This window comes from Morus notabilis, unplaced genomic scaffold (genome assembly GCF_000414095.1).
Source record: "Morus notabilis unplaced genomic scaffold, ASM41409v2 Scaffold1398, whole genome shotgun sequence".
In the NCBI taxonomy this organism is placed as follows: Eukaryota; Viridiplantae; Streptophyta; class Magnoliopsida; order Rosales; family Moraceae; genus Morus; species Morus notabilis.
The window spans coordinates 5,623-32,543 of record NW_010364895.1 but is presented as its reverse complement, the minus strand read 5'-3'; the positions used below and the strand labels follow the sequence as shown (position 1 = coordinate 32,543).

Sequence of the window (26,921 nt, the reverse complement as noted above, 5' to 3'; positions counted from 1 at the left end):
ATTTTAAAATGTCACTTCTACTATACTCTTTTTTAACTTTAAAAACATAGCTGGAATAAGGATTAGAATTATAGCTCATGTCTACATAGAACTGACAAGTAGTGATATCAAACAAGCAAAGGAATTGGCCAGAAAAGATGGTCTTTTCTTCCAAAAACGACAAGAGTGATTAGCTCAAGATTGGCGCTGTAATGTTTTAAGTAATTAGCATATATTTCTACCAGAAGCAACCATATATTTATGGTTAGTGTTATTGCCAATGATTTTGAATCCTTCAATGTTATTTAATTTCCAGTTTATAACATACATCATAGGTCATATTAGTAAAAGACAACAGAACTTAAGTTCATTTTTAGTAGAGAATATAAATCCTAAATTGTGAACTTAATTAAGTGAAATGTCTTCCCTTAATCTGGCTTCTTATTTTGATTTTCCAAAGTACTTGTCCTGCCACATTTCCACTTCTTCAATTGAGCTAGCCTTTCTCTGAATAAGTGAATATAAAGAAGAAGGACCATAAGGAGGTGGCATGGTGCATGGTCTACTATCTGCAGGACCCTTCACCATTGAATCCATCATGAACTTTTTCCCAAGTCCCTCTGTTGTGCAAGCCATGGACTCGGAACAGAATTCGACTGCTTTTTCAGGAATGCTAGGCTTAAATTTCAAGAGCTTGGCATATTCGTTTAAAAGATGAAACATGAAGTCATACACATACTCCATCTTCAACTCTTCCTGAATGAACCTACTCCCCGCCTTTCCAATGGATTTTGCCTGATGGCATCCATGAAAACAAAAAGGATAAGAAGACAAAATTTGGAAATTATATTTAGAACTTATCATTCAGGACGGCTTCTAGGATTCTTGTCTAAAATTCAAACCCCTTGTCCCTTGGAAGCTTTTGGAAGAGATTCAAATTGAAAGCTGGAAAACTTAAGGGAAGAGATACATTCTTTGATATAGCTTTTCATATGTCTAAGAAAAACAAGTTTTGTAACTCGAAATTCGGACGGACAAAACATTTTGAATAAGATTTAGCTTGTATTCGCCATGACATGTGCTAGATTAATAGGATAACATATGTACCTTCGTCTTGTGAGAGTTGCCCCAATCAACAGCGAACTTGATGGATCTGCACTTGTCATCAACCTTAATAGGCCAGTAATGTTGCATTGGTACCAAACTCCGAGTGAAGAAATCATAAAAATGGGACTTTACAAGTAAGGTAACAGAATCACAGGCAAGAATGTATTTCTCACTAACAGACCAAGCAACTCCTTCTATGTAGATCTTATACCTGCATGAATTTTGAGAGGATCGATGGAGATTTTTCAACTTTGAACGAAATAAATTACAAAAAAAAGATGGAATGAAAATTGAAAAGCACTAAAACATATGTAGTCAGAGTTTTGCTAAGCAAATGCAGAGCAAAATTGATATATTTTTTTAAACCTATGAAAGCATTGTCTTGCCAAATTTGATTGCTTGTACCCTTCCCGTGATTCTTTATTCCAATCCTGCGATGATCACAATCAGCAAGAGAGACATTCAGTGGTGACTATCCTCTTATTGACGTGCGCTCTGTGCGCGTGACTCATTTAAAACAATATTTAAATAAAATGTTAAAAAAATAAAAAGAAGGAAAAAAAAGACAAAAGGGAAAAAAGATCTAAAGCAAAAGGCATGAAAAAAAAGTTGAAAAAGTTTTATTTTTAAAGAAAAAGTTTGCTTGATGAGGAGAGAGGAAACACTTTGCGAAGCATTTAGCACACGCCTCTCATGTGCGAAAAGTTTCGCAAATCTAAGGAAGAAACTTATTCTCACTTAGATATGTAGTAATGATAAAGATTAATCATCTCTAGACATGAGACATTGTATATTGATATTGGCACAAATATTTATTTAAGGCCAAGATGTGTTTGATTGAGAAGAAGAAACAAATAGATAAAAATGAAACCTGAACATAGAGACGAGCATTCCAATCATGTTTCTTAGAAACCTTGCATTTGAGAAGGTCTTGCCTGCTGGGAGAAACATTTGGGTTTCCCTTCCAGTAGGCATGAGGTTGTCTATCCACCCATTTGCTTTTCTTGTTTCCTTCTTCCAACTCCTTCAACAATGGCTCCCATGGCTTTATGTTTACCTCTGGCCTATACACATTCCACCATACATGTCATTTCTACTGTTTGTCAAAATAACTAATAAACAAAAATTTTTTCCTTGAAAAAGATTCTTTTTGCATTTCTTTTAAACTCAAAGGATAAGGTTTTGTGTGGAAAATAAGCAGAAAGATATTAAATATTACTCATCATGATGAATTTATCATTACTGATCATGCTCTTAATTGATGACAAAACTTTAAAAATCGTAGACTTAATAAGTATTGAATGTGATTTTCTTAAACGTCAGTATTAAAGAGGAAAAAAAAGTAAGATATCGTCAGTTCAGCATTTATTTATTTTCCATTTTAGCATTATTAAAAGTTGGATGTCAGTGCAATGAGTATATCATGAGCCTATTTTTTGGTTTACCGGTGAATTGAAGATTGAAATACTACGCCTCAATATTAGAACTAGATATGAACAATACCAGAAGTCTTCAACCACATCAATTCAACACTTTTAAAAAGTATATATTAGTGAACATCATTCAAAAGTGCATCCCTTTGTTGAACATTATGCAGCCTGTTATTGGTGGATGAAAATGGAGAAAAAAATAATTTTGAGAGGGGAAGGCAAAAAAAAAAAAAAAAAAAGGCATGAGTTCAGACTTTAGATGTCTACTTACCAGCCCCAAAACGACCAATCAGGGAAGACAATATCAAGTGTGTAATCATCCGCACAGTAATGGAACAATGGTGGCGGTGATGTGGCATTGGCCCCACTGTATGACTTTGACAAAATAAGTGGTAGGTCACCACAATTAAACATCAGATCCAGATCAGGCACTCTTCCTGGGTACCTCCGTAACAACTGTAGGATCCCCCATAATGTAAAAATATCTCTCGTCTGGAAGGACCTTCGATAGGTCTCCACGTAAGCTTTGCCATTCACTATAACAAGCCTAAAATCGGCCGTAGGTTTGGCCCTCTCCACCATATCCCTTGATATTCCTGTGTGGGCCCATGGTCTCAGGTCTTCGTAGATCCATCGGAAGTAGTCTGGACACGTGGGAGGCGATGGACGGTCGAGATCATCTTGTTTGTTGTGGGCAGTGGTATAATTTGAGGGGCAGGTTCGTGTAGGGTCGTATGCAGTGCAGTTCAGTGGGATCTCAATCTTCTGAGGGGGTCTTTCGAAGATTTTAGTGATAGTTGGGCCAGCTAGATTCTGACAGATTAGCGAAGTACGTAAGTGGAAGAAAAGTCAACAGTTTATGCTGCTACTACATGTTATAGTGAATTAAAATATAATAGAGACGGATTAGCGAATCCTCACTAACTGGGACAATAGATACTTGGAAGTATAAAATGTTGTTAGTGCTATAAACGTGGTTTGCTTAATTTGGTTTCTTTAATTTAATAACGGAAAGAACACAATAATTTCTGGCAATTATTTGTACTGTTAAATAGATGGAAAACTCTAGAAGGCATTACAATTATCTATTTATATGTTAAAAATACAATAAGTTTACTTCCAGTAGATAAAAAATACTCGACATAAAATGAAAATAGCGAATTCGTGTCTAAATTAAACATGGGAGTTGCTTTCTTTCTTTCCCGAGGTTGACATAACGGCATATTGTAGACAAGGAAAAAGTCAAAAACTCTATAGTAGAGATGATACATTATTGGTCTAGAATCTAGATTATATTGCAGAGTCAATAAGAGATAATTGTTATTAAAAGAATATAAAAAAAAATTACAAAAGAAAAAGGCCAACGATGAGGAAAGACGTTAACGATAACACGTGGCGACTAATGACTATTATATTCCTCGGATATTTTCTCACGCCGTTGTTAATTTTTGACTTTTTTTTTGTTTGACTCTATCAAACAAGCAAGTCGCAGGCCAAGAAATTGCGCAATAAAAAGGGTGAAAAAAAAACTTACAGCAGAGTTGAGAAAGCGCGTGGAGACAATCGCGCCGACGAAGAGCAGGAACAAGACGGTGAAGACGACGGGAGACGACGCCGAGGACTTGAGAAATGGCCGCCAGATCGTGTCTTGACGACGGGAGACGACGCCGAGGACTTGAGAAATGGCCACCAGACCGTGTCTTTGAAATGACTCAACTGCCCCCACGCGGTCGTCAAATGGTTCTGAAACCTCTGCATGGTTTCCCTCATTCTTTCCATCTTCTTCTAATGCCCTTTTCTGAGTTATAATCTTGCTGATATGTACCTCAGTTGTCAGAGACCAAACTGATCATCATCAAGAGATACATGAACTGAGTTATTCTTGAAACAATCTTGAGTTTTCACGGATTGGAATATTCAGATGCCAAAATTGGTACTCTTCTTTTGAGCTTGGATTGTGAGCTAGTTTGGTATTGAGCTAACTAGAAGGTGTAATAGATGATTATGCATAAGAAGGTGTAGACAAGAAAATTAGTTAGATTCTGTTGTTAGAATATTTGGGTTAGCTGGGGAAAAAAAGGACCTTTTTGAAAGAATATGGCACTTTTAGCTGTCAAAAAATCAAGTTTGGTTATGGACTAGGGAGAATCAGATAGAAGATATATGTAAATGATCATCAAAATAGAGGGGAAATGGTTTTTACCATGCGAGCATGAACGCAGAAAGAGAACTTTACAGAAAGGGGAAACCTCGTAACATGGGGTTTTTGTCCCATTTCTCTTTTACTTCTTATGTAACATTCATAATTATATACTCGTGTAGCACTTGTCTCTCTCTCCTTGGTGATCGTTGACCCCTCACCCTATTTTTCAATAAGAAGATTGAAGATCGGAAGCGCCTTAGTTCATGAATATGTTTGTATATAGAGTTTCTATTTCTTGGTATGAGGCTGCGACCTTTTTCTTTAATAACAATTAAAAAAAAAAGTCCTTAGCTGATTCTCCGGAAAATAATAATAATAATAATTATTTTTTTGCCCTTTTCTACAGGAACTCAGTAACCCTGAAAACGTCTTTAGCAAATATTTATTGAGCTGATACATAAAAATAAAAATGAAACTAGTCCAGTCTTGATTGAGAAATAAATATTTAATATTGAGTTTAAGATTTGTGGCTGCTACACAAATATTTATTTAAGGCTAAGGTATGTTTGAATGAGAAAAAGAAAAGAAAAGATAAAGAACAAACCTGGCCATAGGAACGAGCGTTCCAGTCTTGTTTCTCTGAAACATTGTCGTTTTAACATGCTAGCTGTTGTTTTTATAGTACTTTTTTTCCTGCAATTCGTTCTCCATTTGAGATGTGGTCGTTTTCTTATGTTGTCACCGTTTATTTGAGATATATCGTTTTAAATTTTACTATTTTCAATTGTTGTAACGACAGGAGAAATTTGAGGTTTAATTCAGACAGTCCGGTATTTTGACCATAATTTTTTTTGAAATGAAAAGTAGTAGAATTTTCAACTTAATCAAGAAAATGTTATGTAGAAACTTTATGTATGGGGTAAAATCTCTCGAAAAGTGTAAAGTTATAATACGAATATTTTTATAAAGAAAATTCGTAAATATCAGTTATGAATAGTGAAATATCAATTAAAAGTTAAAAATTTTAGCGAATATATTTTAGTTATGAAAAACTGAAATATTTGGTTTGTAACCAAATGACCAATTAGAAAAAGAGTAGAAATATTAGAAGTAAGAAAAATAACAAAAGTTCATGAAATAGAATTTTTCCGAATCAGTTAAAGCAGGAAACTGTAAAAAAAAAAAAAGTACCGCAAGGGTACACGTTTTGGGCAATTCTGAATCAATTGAAATGATAGTTTCAGAAAAAGAGCTTGACTAATGAGATACCCAAGAGAATTGGGTTGAACATGAGAAGTTTAACCCAGGGTGCTCGATAGTCCAGAAAGGCAGTATAGAACTTGTATTGGCTGTGGAATTATCAATACCAGAAAGAGACTCTTTTCGAGAAACGAAAAGTTTAGTCTCGACAAGAAAAATGTGGAGAATGTAGAACCACTCAAGTTAAGTGTTACACTTAAGTAGAATTAGTAAAATTAAATTAAGGGAATTAAAGTAATTTCCTTAATTTAGAAAGTAATGTGAGATATTATTAGAAATATTATTAAAATATTTATTTATGTTTTAAAACATGAAGGAAGGGAATTCGAAGCATTATTCTTCTATTTTTCAAAGTGAGGCCGACCAAGAGAAAAAAAGGAGAGAAAAGAGAGAAAACCAAGGGAAATCTAAGGAATCAATCGATTTCATCAGAATTTCTTCCGTTTAGTCCGGTAGAAACACAACTTGAGGCATTCTAGCGGAGAATCTCAACTTCTCAAGGTAAGAATTCTGATTTTTCATGAGAAATTTCATGTTTTCGTTTTTGAATGAATAGTAACTCATGTCAAAAAAAATCCGTAAAACTGAAAAACAAAACTCAGGTTTTGTCGGGGAATGTGATAGGAGTTCAACGTGTGATTTTTGAAACGATTGAACAAAATTTTTTGCATTTACACTAGAAATCCGAAAACCCTAGGAAAAGAAGAACATGTGTTTTTGTTCGATTTTATGTAGGAATCTGTGTTCAAGAATGTGAATCTTGACTCCAGGTACCGAAATCAGAATTAAAATGAGTTATTAAAAACTTGGGAAACGAGAAAAATAAGGCGAAACTCTACCGAAATTTAGTTTGAGTAATTTGAACTAAAACTGAATTTTAAGAGGAATATGAGATTAAAGTGTGAAAAGAAAGATGTTTCGATAATCAGTGATGCTTTGAAAACCAAACACAATGAGAATTCACAATTTTGGACCGAAACTGAGAATTAGGCCCATGGCTAAGTAACTTCCATGGTTTTAGTGCAAATCCTTGAGATAGGAAATGGTTTGAGGTTGAATACCAAACATAAGGATTGTAGACCTTTCCGAAGTAAATTTCAATGTAATTATTGACCTTAGATTTTGAATCTAATGATAAAAAATTTATGCAATAGGATCTATTAACGGTTGAAGTCAGAAAGCGTCAAGGGAGACAAAGGACGCGTTGTGTCACGCCCCCAAACCGGGGTTAGTGACGTGGAGGCTTGTTTAGAAACTTAAACATGTTTAAAAGAATGATTAGCATATAATGTTGCAAACATTATAATATTTTTTTTTCAAATTCAAAACATCCAGGTATTTCCAAACAAGCCCCTGCATTCAAGAGAAATTTAATTTCAAGAACGGTGGTGGAATTTCCAACCAAACCAGTTTAAAACCACGTCCCTGGTATCATGTCAGGAATTCCCACATGTGTTTAGCATACATGAATATAAACAAGAGTAAATGTGACATCAACCACAGTCTAGTAATATTTAAGTTTACAATCCATAATCTTTTATACATGCCTTGAGATAAGGGATTAGAGGAAATACAACTCTTATCTTAGGAAGTATTTCTCATTCCTAAAACGAATTAAGTTCAATCATGTTTAATTGTTTCCTATTAGTGTGCCTTGACTCAAATCCAAGTTTCACAATAATTTTATAATTCAGTTTGGGGGTTCTTTAAAAATTAGAATCCAATTCATAGGTTTGGTTTTCCTATTTAATTTCAGTTTAAAAACAAGTTTCTAAAGAAATTTCGGCAGCATGCTGGCATAAATAGGAAAAATGCCAAACCTGCAATTCAAGTTCAATTTCAATATATATTCTCCAGAATCCATCAAAATCAGTTTCTAATCAATTAAACAAGTCCAATAACTAAAAACCCCCAAATTTCATTCGATTCCAATAATAACTGTTCAAACTCGAACCCTAACTCAAAATTATTCAAATCTAACTAAAATCAAACTTTCTCAAGCTTAAAATTCGAATCAAAGAGTGGGTTTCAAAGGGTTTTACCTCAAATCAGTTGCTCGATCTTTGTCTCCCTCAATTGATCTGTTTTTTGTTTTTTTTTGGTGATTCTCGGCCAAACTGCCGAGAGAGAGAGGGAGAGAGAAACCCGGAGAGAGAGAGAATGCCAGCGGGAGGAAGTCCGGAGAAGGAGGTGGCTGGCGGTGGAAGAAAATAGAGAGAGAAAGGGGGGTTGCGCTGGTGCACAGGAAGAACCAGAGAAAAAGAAGAATAAGAAAAAAAAGAAAAAAAAAGAAAAAAAAAAGAGTGGGCTGGCGCACGGGAAGGGAAATGGGGAGAAGAAAAAAAAAGAAAAGAAAAAAGAAAAAGAAAAAGAAAAGGAAAGGAAAAAGAAAAAGGGAAAAAGGGAAAATGTATTAAATTTAATTGTGTTTTCCAAAAATCTTTGGGGTGAAATTATAAATACTGAAAATAACTTAAAGTCCATTGATTAATTATGAAAATCAAAATAGGCACACTAATAATCCACAGTTTAGCATAATTAAACATGTTTAATTCTAGAGGGCGTTACACGTTGCTAGCGAAACTTTCGTAAGTATAATAGTTTTTCTATGGCTATATCACGAACAAGCTTATTTTTCTATGTTGCACAAAAATTGTGCATATAGTAGAATTTTGAATGTTAGATACTATGTTAAGTAGGTATCTACAAGACTTATGTAATCGTAGAACTTTATTCTATAAAAAGTATGTATCGATGTTAAGTCAAGATCAAACTAAGAGAAATGAAAAGTTAAACTTTAGCGAAAAGTTAATCTCATGACAAAATGCTCAATAATACACAAATTCATAAGATTTAACTAAAGTTATCGTTTCAATGAGAAAATTCATTAACAGTAAGAGACTAAATGTCCTGTTTATACCAGCCTTCGAAGGAAAGGTTATTATGAGACTATGAAAGATATGAAACCGTGACTGAGTTGGATTAGTTAGCTACCCCACTCCTCACTGGTTATGCGCGCTATGGTACAACAGGACATGACCCATAAGAAGTAAAAGACATGAAAATGAAAAACAGAAACCATTCCATATAAAGGTACGGTATCTGTAAAGAAGAATGAAAAGAATGAGAAACAGAAATTGAAAGTCGTTCAGAACATGAAAATACGATGTGAACGACTAAAATGAGAAAGTAGAACAAAGAATGTAATGAAAGAAGAAGAACATAAGTCATACACATTTTAGTAGCACAGAATGTATTATAATATATGACATGAATGCATTATGGGTATGCATAACTATTGCATCTATTATGACCTATTGATACTTGCTAAGCGAAAGCTCATTAAGTTTGTTCATGTTGTAGGAAGTACGGGTAAGGCACCGGCTCCCTGAACTTTTTGCTGGGCATGCAGAGAGGATATAGTAGCGAAATGTGGGCAAGTGGGTTGTGGATGTATCACATGTTTTGAAAACGCTGTTGTACTTTATGTGTAAAATAGAACAGTGTTTTATGTATTTTGATGACTAATGTAACATAATGCTGTTATAATGCTATAGCATTTTACGAATGGTAGGAAACAAAATGTTAGCTAAATGCTACAACATTTTACGAAAGGATGAAAGCAGAATGCTACAGCATTTTAACGTACAAGAAAAAAAAATAGTCTGAGTTTTTAAGAGGTTATAACTAGTAAGTGTTAGAGGTTAAGTAATGTTAAGTATGAGTATAGGATGACGATCAAAAGTTAGGGTCGTCACAGTTGGTATCAGAGCGAGGGTTCTGCCACCCACCCACATTTTGCTGAGCATCTGACTCTACATGTCCAAGTAAGTTATTATTTCTTTTGAATTTATAATTCAGTGTATGAGTTTTGTCCTTATAGGATATACGATATGGTTCGAACAAGACGAACTCGAACGGTACCACGAGAGTTGCATAGAAGAAGTATCCGAGGTCGAGAAAGGGGAAGACATCCTCATAGGCTACCTCCAGTACAAGAAGTGGAACCTGTTCCTTTAGAGGTACCTCTGCAACCCGTACAACCTAATAGAGTAGCTGAGCTACCCCCGATCGATAGGGAAGTGCAAGTAGCTATGATTAGAGACCCGATAGGATCTAAGGTCGCTGTAAGAGCCGCTTTTGCACTTTATCAGTGTAATCCACCTATGGTTAGGCTCACCCAACCAAATTACAGGACTGGCTACACCGAATTGAATATTTGATGATAGCTTGTGATATTGATGAGAGTGATTAGGTGATTCTAGCCGCTGGCCTATTAGAGTCCGATGCTAGACAGTTTTGGAGAGGTGCGGTGGAGACAAGAAATGCACATGAGGTGCCATGGGGCAATTTTTGTAGTTTACTGCTAGCTCAATTTCCACCAAGAGAGGCACTCGTAAGAATAGCACCAGAGGTTGCCTCTACCTCACAGGCTCAACCACATGCTGGGGAGACTGAATTTAAGAGAATGGAGAAGTATATACACAAGGTCGATAAATTTAAGATGCGACCTTATGACACTGTGGCAATCTACGTTGAACGGTTCTTTAGTGAGATTATGACGGATCGCACTATCGAGCTAAAGGAACATGACGTGTGTTTCATATTTTAGAGGGGTTAACAGAAGAGTTGAGAACTATGGTATTTTCACGATGGGAAGTTACATATACCCTCGCCCAGTTTTTAGAGGAAGTAACGCAATTGGAAGAAACACTGGCTATAGAACGAGAGGAACAAGAACGGCACGTTAGTGAGCGACGAATGGAGTTTGAACGTAGGCAGAGAGAATACCTACATAGAAACATATTTGTGGATGTGTGTTCTGGAATAGAAGTTGGAACAACATCAACACCCCAACAACAGGAGGGACAAGCAAATGTGGATCCCCAAAACACTGTAAATACAAGTGAGGAAAAAGATCTAAAGGAGGGTTTTGGGGAGGCCAATGAGAATTATGCAGATGTATAGTATGATGTAACGTTTTGATGATGACGTTACATTGTAGCAATGTAAAAACATACTATGGATGTATAAGATAATCATACTTGTCTTATGTAAGTAATGAATGATGAATGTATATGTATGTTTGAGCGGATATGTGTATGTATGTGTACAGGTATACAAATGAATCAAATACAGGACGAAGAAATGCGGTTACCTAAGGAATGCATTTCTTTTTTTTCAAATGATAAGTGTGGTTAAAATGCTACCATAATGCTACCACATTTAATAAAAGTTGTATTATTTTAAAACAACTTTATGTTATGAAATGATGTTAAGATTTATTTAGATTCATACATACACACATACCCAGAAAGTTAACCATGTTTACCATTATTCCTCTTATGTAGACACACGAAAACATAGTTCGTCCACGTAGAGAACGCTTGGTTCAAGAAGTAGGAGGGGATTTAGCTGCCACCATAGCTAACTTACGAGCCAGACTGGAGGCTCAAGAGCAGGAAAATAGATATTTATGGGCACAGTTAGGGCAAAGAGACCAAGAACAGGAGTGAGAAGAGCGACACCTGTTCAACCGGCACCGCAACCAGAGCCTGCGGCGATGCCAAAAATGGTGCCACAAGCTATGCCTATTGTTAATCAGGAACCCTTATATGTGTGGTTTCGTAGGATGAAGCCACTAGAATTTGAAGGTTCCACTGACCCGCTAGAAGCTGAAGAGTGGTTAACTTCACTCCAAACGATTCTGGATTTCATGAATCTAACGGAGCAAGAAAAAGTTATTTGTGCTTCGTATGTGTTAAAGAAAGATGCCCGCTACTGGTGGGAGACAGTGGTAATGAGAAGAAATATGGCAACAATGACATGGAATGAATTCTTGGGGGAATTCAATGCTAAGTACTACGATATTGTAGGTCTCCGAGCTCAACAAAATGAATTCAATAATTTGAAGCATGGTGATATGACTGTTATGGAGGCATGTCGTAAGTTCGATCGATTGGCAAGGCTATGCCCTCAGCTAGTGCCAACAAAATGGAAAGGGTACGACGACTGTTAGTGATGTTTCGCGCTGAAATAGCTACAATGGTAGACAGTGGGGAAAGACCACCCACAACAGTGGTGGATTGTGTTGTAGGGCAGTCCGAGCAGAATATTACATGGCCCAAGCTAAAGAGCAAAGAGTTAAATTCTGGGAAGCCAAGAAAAAGGATCAAGCCCAGGCAAAGCAAACCCAAAAGGGGAATCAAAACAATAATCAAGCTGGTTAGAGTAACCAAGCTAACAAGACGGGACAAGGAAATCAACCCCCACAGAGTCATCCATAGAATAACCAGAACCCGAATAAGAGGAAGAGAAATTTTGATGGAAATCGAAACTTTAATTCCCAAAGTCCGCAACAGAAGCAAGAACGCAACACGAATATAGTTGAGTGTTCTAAGTGCGGCAAGAAACATTCGGGTGTATGCCGATATGGAACAAACAATTACTATACATGTGGCAAAGAGGGCCATTATTCCTGGAACTGCCCTCAGAATTCAAATAGACAGACTACTAGCCAGGCAAATACGATGCAGATAAGAGTTGAGGAGATGCAACCTCAACAAGATAGAGTAGAAGGCCCGTCGCAAACCAATGCTAGGTTGTTGGCATACACGAGAAATGATGCAGAAGCTGGCACGTCAAGAATCGTGATAGGTCAGCTTATTATTGCTCAGCCCTCAGCTTATGCATTATTTGATTCTGGTGCATCACATTCGTTTGCATCATATGGATTTACTGAGAAGTTAAATTATGCTAAGAATAGAATTGGTCAGACATTTAGGACTACCCTGCCTTCTGGGGAAATTTTATTGTCTGAATTTAAGCTAGAGCATGTACCGATAGTCATAGCTAATAGGGAGCTATACACAGATCTAGTCGTATTAAAGATAATCGACTACGACGTCATCCTAGGAATGGATTTCTTAGAAAAATATCAAACAACTATCGATTGTCGTAATAGGAAGGTGATTTTCTGACCCGATGGGGAAGAAACTTTTGAGTATGTTGATCGCTCTAAGCGTACCCCTAGACGAGTAATTAATGCAATGGCAGCAAGAAAATTACTTACTAGTGGTTGTGAAGGATATTTAGTACATGTTGTGTGTAATGACTGAGAACGTATTAAAGATAATCGACTACGACGTCATCCTAGGAATGGATTTCTTAGAAAAATATCAAACAACTATCGATTGTCGTAATAGGAAGGTGATTTTCTGACCCGATGGGGAAGAAACTTTTGAGTATGTTGATCGCTCTAAGCGTACCCCTAGACGAGTAATTAATGCAATGGCAGCAAGAAAATTACTTACTAGTGGTTGTGAAGGATATTTAGTACATGTTGTGTGTAATGACTGAGAAAATCTCAGACTTTAAATAATACAATTTATTTATTTAAGCCAAGGATTTTTCTAGAAAATATTATGTGAATGAAGGATTTATGGAATTAATATCTGTATTCCTAACTTCTGTAGTAGATTTCATGTTAAGTTCATGTTTCGATCAAGTAAATTTGATCGATAAATTCACGCCGTACTTTAAGGCGGAATAATTTTCAGTACAAGTATAGTTTGAGAATCTTAATTTCAAGAATCTCCAAGCACAGCACGATGTTAGCAGTGTGTAAAAAAAACACACTGACATTTTAAAAGAGGAGAAAATCTTTAATTGTCAGACAGCTAGATTAAAGTCACAAGATAAATACCCATAGCAGAAGGGTACAATGTGAGCTCGGGAGTTGACACCGTCAGAAACAACGTCATTCCTGGGATAGAATGCTGAGAAGTTAGATTTAGCATTTGTTCAGTCTAGAATTAATTTCAAGACTTGAAACAGTTCAGAATATTACGCGAGTAAGAATATAAAATAATATTAAATTATTCAAAAATTAATATTGAACTGTAAATAGTAGATTAAATTCCGTGAGCTAAATTAATTATCTCTAAACAGTATAAATTTAATCTGTTTAGAGAAAATATTTGAGGATAAAATCAAATATGAAATCTTACCTTGATGAGACACTTTATATAATGAAATTTTTAGGGTTCTATCATTTTTCTCTCTCTTGCTCACGTTCACTCTCCCTCTCCTTTCATGTTCTCTCACAAAACCATCAATGGTCAAATACTCAAGTTGAGATTCCGACCTCCGTTTTTGACATTGCCGGTGTCAATAGATAGATCTCGATGAGTTGAGTTCAACGACATGCGGCACGACCCCCAACTATGCCGAAATTAGCCGCAATTGCCGGTGGAAGTTTCAAAAATACTCATTTCTTCTCATCGTGATATCGTCGCCATCCGACCTCCGATTGAGGTGATTTCAGTCCCTATGGACTCAGTGTAGCGAGACAAAGAAAACCCACTCATTTTTATAGCTCAAAGATGGCTGGAGCACCGTCGTCCATGGTGGCCAGAATCGCCGCGCCGTTGCCGTCGTTTCTTTCTCTCCAGGCCGCCGTGCATGTCACCGCCCCGTCTAATCAACTCAGAAGCCGAGGCCCAGTAGATCCCGACCAGTAGCCACCATCTCCGTTTGGCCGGAAAACGGAGCCACTACCGTCGTCTATGGAGGTAAGAGATGGTTCCGACGATCTAACCGTTGGATCGTCATGAGTTTGGTGCTAAAACACTCATAAGATCATGGGTAAGAAAACCCCTCAACCAAGTTTCAGATTTCATTACCGGAAATGTGAGATTTAAGTCGCCAGATTTTACCGATGTTGCCGGTCCCTATATGTACTGTTACAGGCTGAATGGTGTGAAATTGGCCACACCAATGGACTTAGAAGGGTTGATTTAGTGGGGGTAGGACCCAAGTCTGCCACGGAAAAACTCTCCGGGAGCCTCTGCCACCGTACACCGCTGTCGTCGCAGCCATATTCCGGTGATATGTCGTTTCTCAGGTTATCGACATCCGTTTGATGATCGGATACCATATCCTAACTTGTTTTGACGTGCTAAATGAAATGGTAACGTCCGTTCAACCAAATTCAATTATGATAAGCATGGTCTGATACTAGTTACACACGGATCGAGGTGATTCAGACTGAACAAGTGAAGATCAGAATTGAGTGGTTAATGCTACGATGTTTCTCAAGGATCATTCATAGTGCTTGCAATTTTTCCCAGAATTAGTTTTGCGAAATACGCAGGAAGACACGACAAGCGAGATACTATCAGAACCGCTTAGCTCAGAATCCAGACAAGTACAAACATTGCTTACAATTTAATTAAGATAGTCATATAAGGCGTATGATTTTTACGAAATACGTTAATTATGAGATTCGTGAATTATGTTTATGTTTATGTTAAACGTCGTATATAGTTTTCCAATAAAACTTAACGGTTTTCAAATAAGAGTGCAAGCGAAAATAGTAAAGAAACAATACGCTAGACTCTTAATTTTACGACGTTAAATACGGACCTCAACACTATTATGAGCCCGTCAAGTGAGGTAAAGTAAAGTTTATTAAAAGTGTATTATGGATGATAATTTAATTAATTATTAAACTAATTAATTAAATTATATAATACTTAGAATATGGTTAAGGAAGTTAATTAATTACTAAGATTAATTAACTAACTTCTGTAGACTTAGTATATGAATAAAAGGGTTAATTAATTACCAAAATTAGTTAACTAAATTATTAGACTTATTATAAGGATAAGATAATTAATGAATTATCAATTTAGCACAAATTTGTAAGGGCAATTAAGGAAAATAAGATTTTGAGGATTTAACAAATTGATCGTTATAGTAAATTATCCTTTAGAAAAGGAAAGGAATACATGCCTTAAGAAAAGGGTTAGATTCCTTCATAAGTTGGTAAAATAGAATAGCAAATGACAATTAATCTCACACTTTTAATGGGTGTTCATTTTCAGAAATAAGCAAGTAAGATAATAGGCTGTTTGGCGAAAAGAGGATTCCAGCTCTGTAAATCAGGTAAGTAGGAATCTTGCCTACAGCATGAAGAGATTTTAAAGAAAAAAATTACACATGCTATATATATACATGTTTATGCTTTAAGTATTGTATGTGATGCTATGTCATACTGCATACACCTTAATAAGTCAAGAGGAACTTATAAGAATAATCTCAGTTGAGTGCCATACCAGCCTCCACAAGGGAGGTAACTCAAGCTCCACAAGGGAGAAAACAAATAATAATGTCCTCCAACTCAAGGGAGGCATTCAAGTTATAATCACGCTGTCGTGGGGGACCTTGCAAACCCTCACGTCCCGATGATTACGCGCAAGTGGTATGTGAGCACTCGGGCCTATAAGAAAGAAAGAAAAGATAAGAAAGATAAGATAAGATAATAAGACTATGATAAAACATCATAATTAAGCATAATCAGCTCATGCATATTTATTCATGTGTACTCACAGTTATTTTATGAGATATAGTTCCTACTTGCTGAGTGAAAGCTCAATAAGATATGTTCATGCTGTAGGTAAGAAACCTATCAACAATTCTTAAAGGGCAATGGCGAGCGGCGGACGAATGGTGCAGATGGGAATGGATGCCGTTCACACAGTTATTTTCCGCAGTAAGTTTAAGAAAAATTATGTATATATCTATATGATTCAAAGGTTTCAAGCATGTATGTTTAGAAAGTATACGTACATATGTATGTTAAGAAAACCGAGGTTGTAGCTAACAACCCTAGTTTTGAGTATTTAAGTTTTAGAACGTTGCAACAGTGCATGCAACAAATAAATAAATTTTAAACATGACGATTTAAATGATTGATTTTAAAAGGACTTTAAGATGTACTTGAATTTAAGATTTCTCACGAAATCCGTTTTAAAGTCAAATGAGTTGGCCCGATTGAATTGGCTAGTTTTAGAAAGGCTTTTAAAGAGTATTTAAAACAAGAGTTCAAACGCTGCTTCATTTGAAGGATATTTCTAGAAGGTTTTATCTTAACTAAAATTAAGAAAAGCTTTAAGAAATTTAGTAATTTATTCTTTTGAAATTATGGTTACGAATTATGAAAGTATTCCTTCTTATATTAAAAAGAAAAAAAATGTTCCGCATATTTTAAGAAAACCCAGTAAGTGCAAGTTAATTTAAGCTACGGTGACGGCCACCTAGCAAGGTTGTCACATTGTGGATATGACTACAATTGATAAGTTGCAACCAAAAGATGTGCCGATAGTTCAAGATTTTTTGGAAGAATTACCAGGATTGCCACCAGAACGTGAGATTTCGTTTGAAATCGAACTTCTACCTGGAATGGCACCGATTTCTAAGGCTTCTTATAGAATGGCCCCAGCAGAACTTAAGGAGTTAAAAATGCAACTGTAGGAATTAATGGACAAAGGATTTATCCAACCAAGTTATTCGCCTTGGGGAGCTCCTGTATTGTTTGTAAAGAAGAAAGATGGCACATTGAGGATGTGTATTGACTATCGTGAGCTCAATAAGGTCACATTAAAGAATAAATATCCTCTGCCCAGGATCGATGACTTATTCGACCAACTGAAAGGGGCGGCAATATTCTCAAAGATTGATTTGTGATCTGGATACCACCAATTGAGGATTAAGAAACAAGATATACCAAAGACGGCTTTCAACACGCATTATGGACATTACGAGTTTCTAGTAATGCCGTTTGGACTAACTAATGCCCCAACAGCTTTTATGGACTTAATGAATCGTGTTTTCAATGAGTATTTAGATAAATTTGTTATCGTTTTTATCGACGACATACTAATTTATTCAAAGAATCATAAGGAACATGAAGAGCACTTGAGAATTACTCTTCAAACGCTGAAAAGACATTAACTATTTGCTAAATTCTCCAAGTGTGAATTTTGGCTCAATGAAGTTCATTTCTTGGGGCTTGTAGTCTCGAAAGACGGAATCTCAGTGGATCCAGCAAAGATTGAAGTTGCTAGTAACTGGGCCGCACCAAGAAACATAACAGAAATTCGTAGTTTCTTAGGTTTGGCCGGATATTACAAAAGATTTGTAGAGAGTTTTGCAAAACTAGCTGCACCACTCACTACCCTCACGCGAAAAGAAAAGAAGCATGAATGGATTGAGAAGTGTGAGGAAAGTTTTCAAAAATTGAAACGAAAGCTAACTATTGCACTAATCCTTACGATCCCAAAGGATGGAGAAAACTTTGATGTATACAGTGATGCTTCCAAACTAGGGCTGGGAGCGGTACTGATGCAAAATGGAAAGGTAATTGCGTATGCGTCTAGACAATTGAAAACTCATGAGAGAAACTATCCTACTCATGATCTTGAATTAGCAGCAGTAGTTTTTGCTTTAAAGATATGGAGACATTATGTACATGGTGCACAATGTCAGATTTTCACTGATCATAAGAGCCTCAAGTATTTCTTCACTCAGAAAGAACTTAATATGAGGCAATGCAGATGGTTGGAGTTAGTAAAGGATTATGATTGTGAAATCCTTTATCACCCTGAAAAAGCCAATAGTGTAGCTGATGCTTTAAGTCGTAAGACTACCGAATTAAGTCATATGGCATTGGATAGATTTCCAACCCATTTACAAAAGGATATTCATTCATTAGGGTTGGAGTTAATTACAGGCAAATTGGCCACTCTGCGGATACAACCATCTATTTTTGACAATATGATATAAGCTCAACGTCAAGATTCTACTCTTGACAAGTATTGGAAAGAAGCTGAAGAAGGAAAAGAGACAGAATTCAAAGTCTCTGATAAGGGAAAACTCACATTTCAAGGAAGAATTTGTGTTCCAAAAGATGGAAATCTTAAGAGTCAAATTCTTTTTGAAGCTCATAATACTCATAGACTACGTTAGTCGTTGTTTAACATGTCAAAAGGTTAAAGCGGAGCATAAACATCCAGCTGGAGAGCTGCAACCTTTAGATGTTCCAGAATGGAAATGGGAGCATATAGCCATAGATTTTGTGGTGGGACTATCCAAAACAAGTGAAGGTTATGATGCAATATGAGTAATTGTTGAAAGATTGACTAAATCTGCCCATTTTGTACCATAAAAGTGACGTATACCCTAGAGAAATTAGTAGAGTTATACATCACCAACATAGTTAGACTGCATGGAAGCGAGATCATGTTCATTTTGTGAATCTATACTGAAGGATATTGTCTTTCGTTGTCATTTTGTGAATACCTCTGCAGCTATATAAAGGATATCCTACGTTTTCTGAGATGAGTCGTTTTTAAATTTGCTGTCGTTTTCTCTAGTTGTAAGCGAGATCATGTTCATTTTGCAGGTTTGATCTTAAAATGTCGCTTCTACTATACTCTCTTTTAACTTTAAAAACATAGATGGAATAAGGATCAGAATTATAGCTCATGTCTACATAGAACTGACAAGTAGTGATATCAAACAAGCAAAGGAATTGGCCAGAAAAGATGGTATTTTCTTCCAGAAACGACAAGAGTGATTAGCTCAAGATTGGCGCTGTAATGTTTTAAGTAATTAGCATATATTTCTACCAGAAGCAACCATATATTTATGTTAGTGTTATTGCCAATGATTTTGAATCGTTCAATGTTATTTAATTTTCAGTTTAAAACATACATCAGACATCATATTAGTAAAAGACAACAGAATTTAAGTTCATTTTTAGTAGAGAATATAAATCCTAAAGTGTAAACTTAATTAAGTGAAATGTCTTCCCTTAATCTGGTTTCTTATTTTGATTTTCCAAAGTACTTTTCCTGCCACATTTCCACTTCTTCAATGGAGCTGGCCTTTCTCTGAATAAGTGAATATAAAGAAGAAGGACCATAAGGAGGTGGCATGGTGCATGGGCTACTATCTGCAGGACCCTTCACCATTGAATCCATCATGAACTTTTTCCCACGTCCCTCTGCTGTGCATGCCATGGACTCGGAACAGAATTCAACTGCTTTTTCAGGTATACTAGGCTTAAATTTCAAGAGCTTGGCATATTCGTTTAAAAGATGAAACATGTAGTCATATACATACTCCATCTTCAACTCCTCCTGAATGAACCTACTCCCCGCCTTTCCAATGGATTTTGCCTGATGGCATCCATGAAAACAAAAAGGATAAGAAGACAAAATTTGGAAATTATATTTAGAACTTATCATTCAGGACGGCTTCTAGGATTCTTGTCTAAAATTCAAACCCCTTGTCCCTTGGAAGCTTTTGGAAGAGATTCAAATTGAAAGCTGGAAAACTTAAGGGAAGAGATACATTTTTTATATAGCTTTTCATATATCAAAGAAAAACAAGGTTTGTAACTTGAAATTCGGACGAACAAAACATTTTGAATAAGATTTATCTTGTATTCGCCATGACATGTGCTAGATTAATAGGATAACATATGTACCTTCGTCTTGTGAGAGTTGTCCCAATCAACAGCGAACTTGATGGATCTGCACTTGTCATCATCCTTAATAGGCCAGTAATGTTGCATTGGTACCAAACTTCGAGTGAAGAAATCATAAAAATGGGACTTTACAAGTAAGGTAACAGAATCACAGGCAAGAATGTATTTCTCACTAACAGACCAAGCAACTCCTTCTATGTAGATCTTATACCTGCATGAATTTTAAGAGGATCGATGGAGATTTTTCAACTTTGAACGAAATAAATTACAAAAAAAGATAGAATGAAAATTGGAAAGCACTAAAACATATGTAGTCAGAGTTTGGCTAAGCAAATTGAGAGCAAAATATTTTTTGTAAACCTATGAATGCATTCGCTTGCCAGATTTGATTGCTTGTACACTTCCCGTGATTCTTTAATCCAATCCTGCGATGATCATAATCAACAAGAGAGACATTCAGCTGTGACTATCCTTTTATTGACGTGCGCTCTGTGCACGTGACTCATTTAAAATAATATTTAAATAAAATGTTTAAAAAAAATAAAAAGAAGGAGAAAAAAAGACAAAATGAAAAAAAGATCTAAAGCAAAAGGCATGAAAAAAAGTTCAAAAAGTTTTTTTTTTTTTTTTTTTTAATTTTCTTGATGACGAGAGAGGAAACACTTTGCGAAGCATTTTCCACACGCCTCTCATGTGCGAAAAGTTTCGCAAATCTAAGGGAGAGACTTATTCTCACTTAGATATGTACTAAAGATAAAGATTAATCATCTCTAGACATGAGACTTTGTATATTAATATTGGCACAAATATTTATTTAAGGCCAAGATGTGTTTGATTGAGAAGAAGAAACAAATAGATAAAAATGAAACCTGAACATAGAGACGAGCATTCTAATCATGTTTCTTGGAAACATTGCATTTGAGAAGGTCTTGCCTGCTGGGAGAAACTTCTGGGTTTCCCTTCCAGTAGGCATAAGGTTCTCTATCCACCCATTTGCTTTTCTTGTTTCCTTCCTCCAACTCCTTCAGCAATGCCTCCCATGGTTTTATGTTTATCTCTGGCCTATACACATTCCACCATACATGTCATTTCTACTATTTGTCAAAATAACTAGTAAACAAAATTTTTTCCTTGGAAAAGATTCTTTTTGCATTTCTTTTAAACTCAAAGGATAAGGTTTCGTGTGGAATATAGGTAGAAAGGTATTAAATGTTACTCATCATAATGAATTTATCTGATGCTCTTAATTGATCACAAAACTTGAAAAATCCTAGACTTAATAAGTATTGAATGTGATTTTCTTAAACGTCAGTATTAAAGAGGAAAAAAAATAAGATATTGTCAGCTCAGCATTTATTTATTTATTTATTTTCCATTTTAGCATTATTAAAAGTTGGATGTCAGTGCAATGAGTATATCATGAGCCTATTTTTTGGTTTACCGGTGAATTAAAGATTGAAATACTACGCCTCAATATTAGAACCAGATATGAACAATACCAGTAAATAAAGTCTTCAACCACATCAATTCAGCCCTTTTAAAAAGTATATATTAGTTGTTGGCGGTCAAATTTTGCCAATAAAAAATTGACCAGATTACCTCTTAATTTTCCCTCAAATTACCGATTGTGTATGTATAATTTAACGTATCAAGAATTGATGAATATGTGTGCGTGTGTGTATTTACTAAATTTTGAGTATGTAAATGACGAAATAAGGAATTGACATGGCATTGGCCCCACTGTATGCTTTTGACAAAATAAGTGGCAGATCACCACAATTAAACATCAAATCGAGATCAGGCACTCTTCCAGGGTACCTCCGTAACAACTGTTGGATCCCCCATAACGTAAAAACTTCTCTCGTCTGGAAGGACCTTCAATAGGTCTCCACGTAAGCCTTTCCATTCACTATAACAAGCCTAAAATCGGCCGTAGGTTTGGCCCTCTCCACCGTATCCCTCGATATTCCTGTGTGGGCCCATGGTCTCAGGTCTTCGTAGATCCATCGGAAGTGTCTGGACACGTGGGAGGCGATGACGGTCGAGATCATCTTGTTTGTTGTGGGCAGTGGTATAATTTGAGGGGCAGGTTCGTGTAGTGTCGTATGCAGTGCAGTTCAGTGGGATCTCAATCTTCTGAGGGGGCCTTTCGGAGATTTTGGTGATAGTTGGCCCAGCTAGATTCTGACAGATTAGCGAAGTACGTGGATGAAAAGTCAACAGTCTATACTACTGCATGTTATAGTGAATTAAAATATAATAGAGACAGATTAGCGAATCCTCACTAACTGGGACAATAGATACTTGGAAGTATAAAACGTTGTTAGTGCTATAAACGTGGTTTGCTTAATTTAATGACAGAAAAAAAAATATTGTAATCGCCATAGACGTGGTTTCTTTAATTTAATAACGGAAAGAACACAATAATTTCTGGCAATTATTTGTACTGTTGAATAGATGGAAAACTCTAGAAGGCATTACAATTATCTATTTATATGTTAAAAATACAATAAGTTTACTTCCAGTAGATAAAAAATACACAATATAAAATGAAAATAGCGAATTCGTGTCTAAATTAAACATGGGAGTTGCTTTCTTTCTTTCCCGAGGTTGACATAACGGCATATTGTAGACAAGGAAAAAGTCAAAAACTCTATAGTAGAGATGATACATTATTGGTCTAGAATCTAGATTATATTGCAGAGTCAATAAGAGATAATTATTATTAAAAGAATATAAAAAAAATTACAAAAGAAAAAGGCTAACGATGAGGAAAGGCGTTAACAATAACACGTGGCGACTAATGACTCATTCCTCGGATATTTTCTCACGCCGTTGTTAATTTTTTACTTTCTTTTTGTTTGACTCTATCAAACAAGCAAGTCGCAGGCCAATAAAATGCGCAATAAAAAGGGTTAAAAAAAAAAAAACCTACCGCAGAGTTGAGAAAGCGCGTGGAGACAAACGCGCCGACGAAGAGCAAGAACAAGACGGTGAAGACGACGGGAGACAACGCGGAGGACTTGAGAAGTGGCCACCAGATCGTGTCTCTGAAATGACTCAACTGCCCCCACGCGGTCGTCAAATGGCTCTGAAACCTCTGCATGGTTTCCCTCATTCTTTCCATCTTCTGCTAATGCCCTTTTCTGAGTTATAATCTTGCAGATATGTACCTCAGTTGTCAGAGACCAAACTGATCATCATCAAGAGATTACATGAACTGAGTTATTTTTGAAACAGTCTTGAGTTTTCACGGATTGGAATATTCAGATGCCAAAATTGGCACTCTTCTTTTGAGCTTGGATTGTGAGCTAGTTTGGTGATGAACTAACTAGAAGGTGTAATAGATGATTATGCATAAGAAGGTGTAGACAAGAAAATTAGTTAGATTCTGTATTTTTTAGAATATATATTTGGGTTAGCTGGGGAAAAAAGGACCTTTTTGAAAGAATATGGCACTTTTAGCTGCATAAGTTTGTGTAGCACTTGTTGCTCTCTCCTTGGTGTTCGTTGACCCCTCACCCTATTTTTCAATAAGAAGATTGAAGATCGGAAGCGCCTTAGTTCATGAATATGTTTGTATATAGAGTTTCTTTTTCTTGGTATGAGGCTGCGACCTTTTTCTTTAATAACAATTAAAAAGAGTCCTTAGCTGATACTCCGGAAAATAATGATTTTTTTTTTTTTTTTTGCCCTTTTCTATAGGAAGTCAGTAACCCTGAAAACGTCTTTAGCAATACACTATATATTATGTATTATAAAATTTTAGGTTTTTCTTGTTTGTCTTTTTAAATTGTTTTTTTTTTTTCCAGTATTTTATGCAGTTTTACTAAGATATTGTTGTTATAATTTTGTTTAAAACGGACTTGAGTTAAATGAAAATTTTAAAAATTTTCGTTTCTTTCTTCACTTATATAAGCTGAATGATATTTTGTTTATTTTAGTTTTTATATTTGAAATTATAATGGCTACATGCAAAAAATTTAAACAATAAAATATTTCGCATCTTATTAAGTTACCGTTTTTAAAGTTGTTGTTAAGAGTCTTCTTCTCAGAAGTGTCGTTTAATATTTTGGTTCCTCATAAAATACGTTGTCGTACTTAGCCAGATAGCGTCAAGAAGCAGCTGTCAATAGAGCTGAACGTGACAAATTATTTACAGGACACAATGTGCAAAAGCAATAAAACAGAGAGGTATTCGGAGTTTGGCTGAGTAGAGAAAGAGTGAAATTGTGGATTTTTTTTTCTAACCTATGAATAAATTGCCTTCCAAATCTGATTGCTTCTACCCTTATCGTGATTCTTTTAGCCATTCTTGCAATGAGCACTACTATTTTTCAAGAGAGGCAATGTGCAAAGATTAACTTTTATATTTGCAATTTATTATCTAAACATGAGACTGCACAAACATTTAATTAAGGCTTAGGTGTGTTTGTTGAGCCTCCTATCAATAACGTCTACTTCTGACTATTAAATATGATTAAAATTACATCAAATTAAAAAAAAAAAGTATGCAGAACAGAGAATTTCTACTAAAAATAGAGAATTACTCTGGTAGCTCATCTTTTTTTGTTCTACTAGAGAAACTCCTACAAAGAAAAAGATACATAAAAATGAAACTAGTCCAGTCTTGATTGAGAAATAAATATTTAATATTGAGTTTAAGATTTGTGGCTGCTACACAAATATTTATTTAAGGCTAAGGTATGTTTGAATGAGAAAAAGAAAAGAAAAGATAAAGAACAAACCTGGCCATAGGAACGAGCGTTCCAGTCTTGTTTCTCTGAAACATTGTCGTTTTAACATGCTAGCTGTTGTTTTTATAGTACTTTTTTTCCTGCAATTCGTTCTCCATTTGAGATGTGGTCGTTTTCTTATGTTGTCATCGTTTATTTGAGATATAATCGTATTAAATTTTACTATTTTTAAAGCTGTTGTCGAGTTTAAGTTGTTATAGTCATTTATTTGGATGTCGTATCTTTCACTGGAAGACCAACATTACTATAAATTGTTGTTGTTTTAAACGATGCGATCGTTTTTATAGAATTTTGTTGCTTTTCAATTGCATTGTCGTTTTTAGGATGTTGTCGTCTGAACGCTTTTTTTATTTTTTATTTTTTTGTTTCCCGTGGCTTTTTCTAAGGTTTTGTATTTATCAAGTCGTTGTCCTTTTTCTATGTGGTTTCCAATTGTTCTCTATTTAAAATTGTTTTCGTTTTCAATAAAACTGCCGTTTTGCGAAGGTTTGTTGTTGTTTAGTCTTTTGTTTCGTGAATCGCTTATATGATTTTATACTGTTTCAGATATTGTCGTTTCTAAACTTCATTGTCGTTCACTTTCATATGGTTGTTGTATGTTATAATACAATAACATACAATATGATACGTACAATACGACATGATCATGAATATGTGCTGCACAACTTCCTAAATTTTTAAGGCATATTTGCAAAAATGGTACTTTTAAAGTCTACTATTAGTAAATCTGTAAATGTTTCTAGTTTTGTTAAATTAAAAAAAAAAAAGTTATCGGATTACAATAATTTAAGAATCAATAATGTACAAGATTGAAAATTGGTGCACTCGGTATACGCTGATGAACTAATGATTGATTAATCAACAATTTATCAAATATCAATGAAGGATTTACGAAAGTCATTTTAAAAAAAAAAATTTCCTAATTTGACAAAACTAGGGACATCTACTTAAACAAAAGAATAAAACACTTGCATCTACGTGAAGAGCCTTTGCTATTATGTAATTACTAATTATTCATTGCCAGTTGCAATACAACTGTTCGAACAACTATTACCTTCTTTTTTTTTTTTTTTTTTTGCGTCGTTAGCAGAAAGTAGTAATGGGTCTATCCAACTCTCAGTTTGCACTTTGCAGTGATATCCCCATAAAATTTGCTTTCCATCTTCAAAAAGGCCCTTTTCTCCAAAGACAAGAGAGAGACTAGAGTGAGATTAAAGTTCGGGTGGGCCAACTTTCGAAATTGGTTGCACATAATTAATGAATTCAATATCACCCCTCAACCACGGTCAATGCATAGCTTTCGCATTATTGGCAATTTGTTGGGAGTGAAATTCTAGTTCATAGCATACTATACGTCAATGAATTCACAAAATACCAATTACTTGGGGGCTTGATAATTGATCAATTTGTAGTTCAATTACGTCAATGAAATTGTAGTTCAATTTAAACTAAAGGGTCATGTGTGCCTCTTACATGCTTAAGAAGGAGGCCCGCGGATGGTGGCAGACATTGGAGCTGAAAAGGGATGTCAAGGAGATGACTTGGCAGGACTTTATTGGGAAGTTTAATGAGAAGTACTTCAATCTAGACAACATGGCCGCCCAAGAGGATGACTTTAATAATTTCCGTCAAGAAAATTTGTCCGTAGTAGATGCAGTGCAGAAGTTCAAGCAACTAGCTCGCCTATGCCCACACATGGTGACCTCATAGCGAGAGGAAGTTAGGAGGATGATGAAGATGTTTAGAACTGACTTGGCGGTGGTAATTAGCGGCGGAGGCAGACCGCCTACGACTGTGGATGACTGTGTTGGTCGAGCAATTCGTGCAGAATACTAGGTCAACCAAAATAGGGAGGAAAGGGCTAAATTCTTCCAAGCCAAGAAAGAGGAAAGGGCTAAAGGGAAACAAAA

At 35.6% G+C, this 26,921-nt stretch overlaps 1 protein-coding gene and 1 pseudogene across 4 annotated transcripts; both read right to left on the bottom strand.

Moving 5' to 3' along the window:
* Positions 1-255: 255 nt before the first annotated feature.
* LOC21385011 (O-glucosyltransferase rumi homolog) lies at positions 256-23,899 on the bottom strand. 4 transcript variants are annotated; one of them, XM_024171524.1, is made up of 8 exons: positions 4,720-4,946; positions 4,189-4,361; positions 4,051-4,135; positions 2,788-3,329; positions 1,958-2,150; positions 1,453-1,517; positions 1,087-1,297; positions 256-774 (listed from the first exon to the last, which is right to left on the bottom strand). In XM_024171524.1, exons 2-8 carry the CDS (start codon positions 4,293-4,295, stop codon positions 421-423), a joined length of 1,557 nt encoding a protein of 518 aa, XP_024027292.1. In that variant the 5' UTR covers positions 4,296-4,361; positions 4,720-4,946; the 3' UTR covers positions 256-420. The 4 variants fall into 4 exon arrangements, with proteins under 4 accessions (XP_024027292.1, XP_024027294.1, XP_024027293.1 ...); XM_024171526.1 differs by lacking the exons at positions 4,051-4,135; positions 4,189-4,361; positions 4,720-4,946 and adding exons at positions 23,190-23,585; positions 23,693-23,899; XM_024171525.1 differs by lacking the exons at positions 4,051-4,135; positions 4,189-4,361; positions 4,720-4,946 and adding an exon at positions 23,190-23,899.
* LOC112093328 lies at positions 19,554-22,305 on the bottom strand (annotated as a pseudogene).
* Positions 23,900-26,921: the final 3,022 nt, after the last annotated feature.

Coding starts and splice junctions, on each gene's coding strand:
- LOC21385011 (XM_024171525.1), bottom strand. CDS start 23,381: ATGGAAAGAATGAGGGAAACCATGCAGAGGTTTCAGAGCCATTTGACG. Junction 3,330..23,189: donor CGCGCTTTCTCAACTCTGCG/GTAGGTTTTTTT, acceptor CTAATCTGTCAG/AATCTAGCTGGCCCAACTAT. Junction 775..1,086: donor GCAACTCTCACAAGACGAAG/GTACATATGTTA, acceptor GGATGCCATCAG/GCAAAATCCATTGGAAAGGC.